Below are 10,085 nucleotides of genomic sequence, written 5' to 3' on the forward strand. Positions count from 1 at the left end.
AGTCCAAACTATAACCCAATTTTGCAATCATTCAAAAATAGGATTGTGGACAAGTCCGACACGTTAGTGTATAAGTTCATTTGAATTACTCTATTGAGCGAGCTTCAAATTTTGTATTTTAATTTGATTTGATTATTAATTAAATTGAGTTTAAATCAATTTTAGTTAAACTCAACGTTAGTTGAGTTATAATTATTTGATATTTTTAAATATATTTTATTTTTATTTTTGATAATTGAATCAAACTCAAATTAAACTTGAAAATTTATCGAACGAAAAAAAGAAGATTCATATGAGGAAAATAAATAAATAAAAAAGATGGTAAGAAGCGACTCCCTGAGTTGCACCTTGAAATGCTTTATTATAAATAGTATTAGTAATAATAATTTGGTGGAAGGAATGATTAATGCTTTTGTATTAAGGTTTGTCGTTTGCGTCGAGGCATCTAACGTTACACATTCCCCCAAATAAAGCAAAATGAACAAATATGTAATCTTAATTAGTTAAATATAATGGCATGATTAGAAGCTAATACAATACAAATCCATGATTAGTGTTAGTGTTGGCCATAATAATAGTTCCGACCACTAATGACTTTACTATAATTTAATTCCGACAAAGGTAATATTTTAATTTGACCAAGATTTTTATTTTGTAATTCGCCAATGAATGAATGATTAGCTGTGGACGCGGAGTTGGCATAAAACCCCCCTCTCTCATTCCCCTCTAAATTGCCATTAGTCTGTCTTTCAACACACACATACACACACATTTGACGAATCTATTTGTTATACTCAACAGGGCTCCCTGGCAGAGTGACTCTTTTGTTTGAAAAAGGTAACACCAAGAATTGCAGACTCATTCCTTGTTTTCGTTGCTTCTGCTTGTTTGTTAATTTCTTTTTTTTCAGTTTATGAGTGTGTATATTGAATGTAATTGTGGTCTATCTTTATGGGATTTTCTTTTTTTCTTTTTTTCATGGTGTTATTTGGTATTGGTTTCTTCCTTATTTATTTTTTGAATCTCAGATCTGCATCTTTTGTCTTGTATGTTTGCTGATAGAAATAATACAAAGCAAGATTGCTTTTTGATGTTGGAAACTGAAAATGGCTGAGAACTGAACAGAGTTTTATGATGAAGTCTTTCAAAGCTGTGTTTGAATTTGTTTTACTTTTGGGGCTGTTTGAAGGAATTCTATGTTTCTGTATGACCAGTAATCAGAATTGAAGCTTAGGTAAAAATATTTCACTGTTTTTTGATACACTGGAGATGTTTCTTGTTTTTCTTCTGTCATTCTCTGTATCACTTGTCATGTTTTTGTGCCTGTACAGTTTTTGTACTTTGGATTTAGTGAAATGGGTATTAAACATATTGGCTGTTAATAGCTTACTGGAATTGTTATGATTCAGAAACATGCTTGACATGTTCTTTTTTCAAACTTTTGGCCTCAATACTAAGTTTTTCATCTTAAAAGACATAGGAGGTAACTTGCTTTTGTCAATGAGGTATCCAAAGTATTCATATTTCTTGTATTCTAATAATAGAAGTTTGGATTTATTTCAGGTTAACACCTCAGCCATTTGGAACTGATCAGACCCTTCTCTGTTGGTTGTACCTGAAGTTCGGTGGATCCTCATCTTATTCAGTATTTCTCTAGTTCAAAACAAAAGCCAGGGAATGCTGAAAGATGTGCTTGTGGGGTAAACAGTCTTTCTCTGACTTTGATGAGGCGGAAGCTCGAGCTGAGCTGCCCTCCTTTATCCTTGATGAGATTGGACAGATAACTTACAGCCCTATCTTCTGTTGTCAAAGGCCGACATTGGCAAAATATATTAGGGGACAAATTGTTTCGTATCATGACCTTTGTGAAGATGGTTGAGTTTGTATATTCTTGAAAATTGAGATCCCATCTACAGATACGTATAACTGAGTTAGCTGGTAAAGTAGCAATCAAAAGTTTAATTAGATTTGTAGCTGGAGATGGAAAGTAAAGGAAGCATCTTGATGTATAGGTATGAGTTGGGGAAATTGCTTGGACAAGGTACCTTTGCCAAGGTGTACCATGCAAGAGATATAAAGACTGGCACAAGTGTCGCCATTAAGATAATTGACAAAGAGAAGATCATGAAAGTTGGAATGATGGATCAAATCAAGCGAGAAATTTCTGTGATGAGACTTGTTAGGCACCCCAATGTTGTGCAGCTGTATGAGGTTATGGCCAGCAAAGCAAAGATATATTTCGTGATGGAATATGTAAGAGGAGGTGAGCTCTTTAACAAGGTGGCCAAAGGAAAAATGAAAGAAGATGCTGCAAGGAGATATTTCCAACAGCTGATTAGCGCAGTTGATTTCTGCCACAGCAGGGGTGTTTATCATCGGGATCTTAAGCCTGAGAACCTACTGTTGGATGAAAATGGAGACCTGAAAATTTCAGATTTTGGATTGAGTGCCTTTGCTGAATCGAAGCGACAGGATGGGTTACTTCACACAACTTGTGGGACACCTGCCTATGTTGCCCCAGAAGTAATCAACAGGAGAGGGTATGATGGCTCCAAGGCCGATATCTGGTCATGTGGGGTCATCTTATTTGTTCTGTTAGCTGGTCATCTACCATTCCATGATTCAAACTTAATGGAGATGTACAGAAAAATAGGCAAGGCAGAGTTTAAATGTCCCAACTGGATCCCTCCTGATGCTCGTAAGCTGATCTCAAAAATATTGGATCCAAATCCTAACACCAGGATCTCTATATCCAAGATCATGCAAAATTCTTGGTTCCGTAAAGGTCTCCAATCCAGAACCACGAGAACTACTGCTGATTTGGTAAATGGCTTTACAAAGTTTAAGGAAGCAATTGTTGATGCAGATGCAACTGTTGACTTCACAGATAACTCCAACAGTATGGCAAACATGAAGGCTGAATTAGCAAAGCCTGTAAACCTGAATGCATTTGAAATAATCTCCCTTTCAGCTGGTTTTGACTTGTCAGGCTTGTTTGAAGACAATGATAAAAGGAAAGAATACAGGTTTACATCAAACCAACCAGCCAAGACCATCATCTCAAAGTTGGAGGAATTAGCCAAGCATCTGAAGCTGAAGGTGATGAAGAAGGATGGAGGAATTTTCAAATTGGAAGGATCAAAGACAGGCAGGAAAGGGACTTTGTCTATTGATGCAGAAATTTTTGAGGTGGCTCCAACTTTTCACTTGGTCGAGATGAAAAAGTCAAATGGAGACACACTGGAATATCAAAAGCTGATGAAGGAGGACATAAGGCCATCTCTTAAAGACATTGTTTGGACATGGCAGGGTGATGAGCCTCGACACGAGCAGCAAGAAGAGAATGCAGAGTGTCAGCTATCTCAGCTCCCACAATTAGATGTTCAACTGCCTTAAAGTTCATGCCGGAAAGTACATGTCTTTCCCGATTGTAACTAGTAATTTACTCCTACAATAGTTTGCTTTGGGAAATTGCCTCTATGACGCTTGCTCATTTAGATTAAGACACATTACCGTTTAGCATTATATTGTTCACGTATGTTTCTTCTTCAACCTCCCCATCGCTTTCTAAGAATTGCTGTTTACACAAGGGAATCATCATAAATCTTGACTTTTGACTTGTGATTTTTATGCATTACATATGCATTACATACCCACCAGTCAATAGTCAGGGTCAATTCTGCCAGATTACTCTTCTTTGCGCCAGTAGAGGACCAAAATAATCCATTCAGTCAATTGGCAGACATGCCCGAACACATCCAGTGCCCAAAAATTTAGAAGACTCCCCACTCCTTATTGGATGACATGCGGACAGCAGCTTTTTATTTGAGTTTTTGCTATGAGTTGAGATGTGTTAATTTACATATACAGGGAGGAATGAAATTCCTGCAATTTACCAAAACCAAACCCCACAAGTTGTATTAAGTTAGGAGAGGGCTAAACACATCACATGAAGACCATACACATTTGCATATTGACCGGATGTAACAGCTATGCACCTGGTGCCCAAGTTATATAGATACTCGAGCAGTGTGATATCTTTTCTGAAACCATGCAATCAAATAGGAAATATATCACACTGCTCCCACTTCCCAATTGGATACTTGTCCGCATAATTACAAGACAAATCAGTGATCGGTGTTTGATTCAGCAATCTATTCTAACGGATATAGAGCGTATCTATTACGTGGAAAACTGGCCAAAATCATTTTCATACTTCGTTAAGCGGCTCTCTTTGTCCCAGGTAGATGAGAAACAAAAGATATTAGTCCTGTTAACATCAATTATACCAGACAACAGAGCATGCGCGCTATTGAAAGTTTCTATCATGCTAAAGTAAATCTCCCTTATACAGAAAAGAAGGAAGATACAATGCAGTCCAGTATTCTGAACTCTCCTCCAAAAGAGGGTGTTTCCCTCTTCAGAACAGAAGGTGTATTCAAGTCCTCATACTCTGATTTTCCTTCTTTTTCTTTTTCTATCTAATCATATGACCAAAGAGACTGTACATCTGGGGGGGTATACAGGCCTCCAATGTGGGGTTTGCTGATTGGAGAGTTTCCAACACCATCTCGTGCACCCTGCACAGTCCAGTCATTTCTGCAAAAGAACCAACAGACAGAAACGAACACACCAAGTTACTGCTAGAAAGAAACTCCTAATAAAAGCAACCAAAATCCCAAGGAGAAGACTACTACAGCAGCATATGGCACCTCGGAAACATACATCATAATTCACTTATAACAAGCAAACATTATCCATTGGATGTCATACTCGGACCAACTGAACAAAATGAAAATAAAATTGAAAGCAACAAAAGAGTGACCTGTGAGTTGCTCAGTTAATATTTCTATCACTCATGCGCTAATGTTTCTACTATGTTTCATTCATCAAAAAAAATAAAAAAGAATTCAAGAAAAAGATTCTATGAGATTGTTTTATTTTTTCGGTTTTTTCTTTTTCGGGTTGGTGGGGACAGACAAGGAATGATGTAGCTAACTTCAACTTCCGGAAATAAACTTTTCCATTTCGAATTGAACACAAATGAATGTGCACTTCAAAGTAACAAATTTTCATCTTTATTTTCAGCTACATTTATCTGAGTCCAAGGTCCAGCCCATTAAATAATGTTGTGATAATCAGTGAACCCATTTCCTGGAAGCAGAAACCAAGAGAGAGAAGTACAGAACAGAGTAAGGGTTGTTAAGCTTACTTAGCCCAAGAATTAGCAGCAAAGAGCTCAAATTGATGGTTGGCAGCAGAACCACTTGAATTTCCAAAAATCAGGCCATTCTGAACAGCTTCCTCCTTAGGCTTGAGAAGAATTTGATTTTCTGGACTTGAAGTTGGCGCAAATGAAGTTTTTGGCAACCACGGACCATCAACAATAGCAGGAACACATGTATTAAATGTTCCACCACTCTGAGAATTTCCAAATACAACATTCTGCGAAGGATGGCTGGGAGAAATGCCTTGCTCATCTTTCTTGAACAGTGACGCCATTGTTTTATGAGGTGCTGGGTGAATATTGTCTTCCTTGTTTGGCAAGTTCATATCCGGATGCAAAAGCCAGCTGACATGCCCACCAACTAAACCAAGACCATCCTGGCCAAGAGGAGAGCTATTCCACATCTGCCATGTTCCATTATCATTAATGCTGTTGCCATTATCTTGACCTTTCGGAGTACTGGGGAAAAGAAAAGAAGTGGCATGCCTCTCCTCAGATACTCGTGATCGAGACATTGGAGATGCAATTGGCGATAGCTTGGTAACTTCAGAGGGCGCAGGTTTAGTCTTCACAGCACATGGTTTTTCAAATCCTGTGTCAGTTACAAAACCCAGATCCAGCTGAAAGTTATCAAGTGATTCTGAAACAGGCCCAAGCAAGGATATTGGATCTGGAACGTAACAAGGGTCTTCAAAAATCTCTGATTCCTCAGGTAAAAATTGATGTGGCGAATCTCCCATTTTAGAAAGCATGGTTTCAGAGGATAACGGAAGAACTGTACTGCTGCTACTTGATTCAAAAGGAAAAGCAGGTAAACTAAATGGTGATGGTAGCCCGAAATTGATAGGGTTGTCAAATGACTGTGTTGAGGCAGGATGACCAGAAAAGGGTGCACTCTGAACTTCTGCTTTATGCTTCCCTGTTGGCCTGCTTATGACATTTGAAGTGGGAGGAGAAATAGCAGATGAACGAGTGAATAATTGATGCCATGATTTTTTAGGGGCTGTACATGGTTGCGATTCAATGAGCACCTGTAATAAAATCACTGTCATTAGACACTAATAGTTACTGCATAACTTTCTCTCTACAATACTAGGACAAGCCTGTCAACCAAATTTTCATGTAGACTTAAAGCATTGAATTAAGGAGTTTCAATAGAATCAGATTCCAGTTTGTGAATATATTGTATAATTGCCCAACATTAGCAGAAGTAATGTTGCATGATAGCTTTATGGATGATATAACTAAAACCGCAAACCAAACTGAACTTTTTGAGAACATACTACTACTAAGTTATTCACAGACTGCCCCCCCCCCACCCCCCCAGCACACACACACACACACATCAAAAGAAAAAGAAAAAAAGAAGAAATAAAAAAATACAAAAAAAAGAATGAACAGATGAAACAACTTACAGGGCGGTTAGCACTCTTATCATCTCCATTTACTATTGATCTCCCTGACACCCGATCTGGTTGCATAATTTCTTTCCTATATGTGGAAGTTTGAGCATTTTCTACCAATGTGTTAGGTTTGGGTTCTCTTGAAACAGTAGAAGTGTTGATACTCTTTCCGAAAAAGCCACCTCCAGTGAATGCTCTGGAAGAAGATAAAAAGGTGCCCCTCATGCGATCCAAGTACCTTGTCCCAGCATTCCCTCGGTTAAGGCTGTTTGCAGCAGCACCCTTAAACCCATGCCCTGGTTCTGTGCCATGTGCTTTCATACTTTCAGGTGTAGTTCTGTTTTGCTCCCGTCTTTCACTTTCACTCTTCTTGTTTCGATCACTTTCCTTGCTTACTCTCTTTTCCAACTGCTCAGCATCAGAGTTGCTTTTACTTGATCCTCTATCTTTTTCCTTCTTTCTTTCCTGACGTTTCCTTTCAGATTCTTTTTTACTATCTCTTTCCTTGGCACGAGGGGACCCTTTTCCACGTTCTTTTTCAGCTTCCATTTTCTCATCTCGTAATCTCCGTCGTTCTTCAACCAACCTTGCAACCTCTTCTCTCTGCTTTCTTTCCTCCTCCTCCAGCAGCTCCTTCTCTAATCTAGCCTGCCTTTTCTCCTCAGCTTTTCTGCGAGCTTTCTCTCCTCTACTCTCTTGACCATTTCCACCATTTTCGCCTCGATTATCCAACATCCCTCTGCGTTCTGCATCAGCTGAAGCATCATCTCTGGAAGAACTAATCCTAAAAATCTTTCTCCAGAGCCACATGATACACAGGAAAAATGCTGTTACTGCTCTGCAAGCGAAAATAAGAACACGAGAATAAGACTTCTCTGTCAAACAATGGTCATCATCTCCACCAAATAAGCCACCACCATTCTGCTTCCAATAACTCGATTTCCCAGCATAAGACCCACCACCCCAATTTCCATTATCGAGCCAATCCTGTCCACACATCCACCCATTATCTGACCAAGCTTTCCCATTCAATATCTTCCCACCTTTGCCCACTAGATCTTTCAAAATCCCTGAATTACCCATCCCTGGAGGCACAGGCAAATCCAGAACTGGCCTCTTAGAAATATGGCCGCAGTAAGAGCACATAAACTTACCCCCACCAGGATTCTGATCCCGATACGCAGTCAAACAATTCCTACACCTCCGGGTGGCAGTCTTCCTCAATTTCTGCATCTCAATAGCCTCAAACCTCTTCCTCTCCCTAAGCCTAGCATTCCTCCTGACTCGCCATGCTGACAACTGAGGCATCAGAACCTCATACCAGAACAGGGTTACCAACAAAACCAACACACAAGCAAGCCTCGGCGATGTGATTTCAAACCGGAATGCAGGAGGCAACAGCTGTGACAGGGCCCATAGCCCAATCAGTGGAATTACTAGCCATGGCAACATGGTAGCAATCCTCCGTGACCACTTCTGAATCACGCAAAGTATACACATTATCCTCCTTATCCCACACCTCTCTTCCCCAGTCTTGAACCACAAGAAAAATTTCAATAACAACTTCCCCAAACAAATTAATCAAAGAATTTTCTCAATCCCTTAATCAATAATATAAAACCCTAGGCTCCAAAGTTGTTTTTCTCCGAAATGTAAATGCAAATACCAATTCTTGCAATTGCTCCGAACCCTAGAGAAGCGATTTAGGTATAACCACCTAATTACCAGAAGAATGAATAAATTAATAATCAGATATTCCCACGCACAAGAGCTTATTTATTAGGGTTTCGGAATCGTGTTTTTTGAAGCTCCGAAACCTAGATAACACGAAAGGAATAACAATCAATTACAGAAAATAAAAGAACAAAGGGAAAAACCGTAATGAAAAATGAACTAGGTGCATACGAATATTCCGTCCATGAGAGAAAAGTCGGCGGCGAAGTTCCCAGGCGACGACTTGTTGATTCTTTTATGAGAGAGAAAATTATTTGACAAGAAAATAGAGATAAGAGAGAGAAACATCAAGAGAAGGAAAAATGGAGTAAATGCCTAATACACGCTATGTAGGCATGGCTCGGACCGGAAGGTTTAGTTAAGGGCCGGGTCAGATGATTGAACCGGTGTAAGGCAATAATACAATGCGGGCGAGTGTTTGGTCAAAACTTGAAGACGTTTGGTAATTGGTTATTGAATGAGCCTATTTATTGAAGTCCATCTATTTTCACACTGCTGCTCTTTTGCTCTAACTAATTTATCTTACTATATTTTCACCACATTACCCTCTTAAATAACTTTTAACTACTCAAATTGAAATATAATAATCGTCTCGATTATTTTTTAATCATTAATTTATGCACTTTAAAAATACTAGTACTTTCATACTCAATTATAACTTTTTAAATATTTTTATATAATTAATGTTATAAGATAAAAATACCCTTATTAGTTTGACTATATTTTAATTTTAAACTTCACTTATTCACACTATTTTTGCATGATTAATGGTTCTCTCTCTCCCACCCCACAAAATATATATATATGAAAATACCTGACTTACCTTGATAGGTTGGTTGAAATTCCAGGAGAAGCTATATATCACTCTAAGAATATAGATATCTTATAAGGAGAAAATTAAGAATATGAAGATTGGTATGTGGCAAGTGCACATATGCATGCATGCATGCACCCACACAATTTCTTCAAAGACAATATCAATGTTTAGAATCTTACATTCGTTTGTTTTTCATATTTCTCTGTAAAACAATGAAAAAGTATAGTATACATTACTGAAATAATATTTAATTGAACAATTAGATCATCACAAAGTCAAACAAGTTGAATTTTGTTTGACTCGTGCATCCCTAAATAACTCCAAATTGGGCATCATCTATTCTCCATTTCATACATTTCTTCAATATTTGCATTAAATGTGCAAACAAGTGTAATACTGAACCAGGCCCAGAAAGTAGAAACACAATAAAATCCCCCACACCCATTGCTGGATTACGCAATTTGGGTCGGCCATGTTTACCGCCCTGTCAAGGATAAGGGCCTCTTAAATTGTTCGACAATCAAAATGAGTATAGTGAAATATAGGACCACTTTTTAGTTGATCATATGTTAACTAATATTGGGACTGATTCGGTTTAAACTCAAGACGCGCCGTGGGTTAGGTTGGGCCAACATAGCCCAAGATCAGATTCTTCCAACAAAAAAGTGGGTTACTCCAGTTCCTAGACTGGTTTTAGATGTCGATATCTAGCACTAAACCCAACTTAATGGCTCAATACCTCCTAATCCTGGTCAGGCTTGGGCCGCATTTATTGGGCCATTTTTTTCGTTCAATAATGCCGATAAATAATTTTTATTTTATTCCTTTAAGTTGACTGTTGAAGTATATTTTTCATATTTTTTAAACTCTAAACTTTCTTATCTTTATTGTTCTACCTCTAAAT

At 38.2% G+C, this 10,085-nt stretch overlaps 2 protein-coding genes across 3 annotated transcripts; one reads left to right on the forward strand and one right to left on the reverse strand.

Annotated features, from left to right (window-relative positions):
* On the forward strand, window positions 682–3,617 carry LOC105174644 (CBL-interacting protein kinase 2). The gene is made up of 2 exons (XM_011096812.2): window positions 682–837; window positions 1,564–3,617. Exon 2 carries the CDS (start codon window positions 1,981–1,983, stop codon window positions 3,394–3,396), a length of 1,416 nt encoding a protein of 471 aa, XP_011095114.1. The 5' UTR covers window positions 682–837; window positions 1,564–1,980; the 3' UTR covers window positions 3,397–3,617.
* On the reverse strand, window positions 4,196–8,672 carry LOC105174645 (stress response protein NST1). 2 transcript variants are annotated; one of them, XM_011096813.2, is made up of 4 exons: window positions 8,536–8,672; window positions 6,643–8,447; window positions 5,213–6,258; window positions 4,196–4,599 (listed from the first exon to the last, which is right to left on the reverse strand). In XM_011096813.2, exons 2-4 carry the CDS (start codon window positions 8,128–8,130, stop codon window positions 4,482–4,484), a joined length of 2,652 nt encoding a protein of 883 aa, XP_011095115.1. In that variant the 5' UTR covers window positions 8,131–8,447; window positions 8,536–8,672; the 3' UTR covers window positions 4,196–4,481. The 2 variants fall into 2 exon arrangements, with proteins under 2 accessions (XP_011095115.1, XP_011095116.1); XM_011096814.2 differs by having other exon boundaries at window positions 6,643–8,347; window positions 8,536–8,660.

This window comes from Sesamum indicum, linkage group LG11 (genome assembly GCF_000512975.1).
Source record: "Sesamum indicum cultivar Zhongzhi No. 13 linkage group LG11, S_indicum_v1.0, whole genome shotgun sequence".
Lineage (NCBI taxonomy): Eukaryota > Viridiplantae > Streptophyta > Magnoliopsida > Lamiales > Pedaliaceae > Sesamum > Sesamum indicum.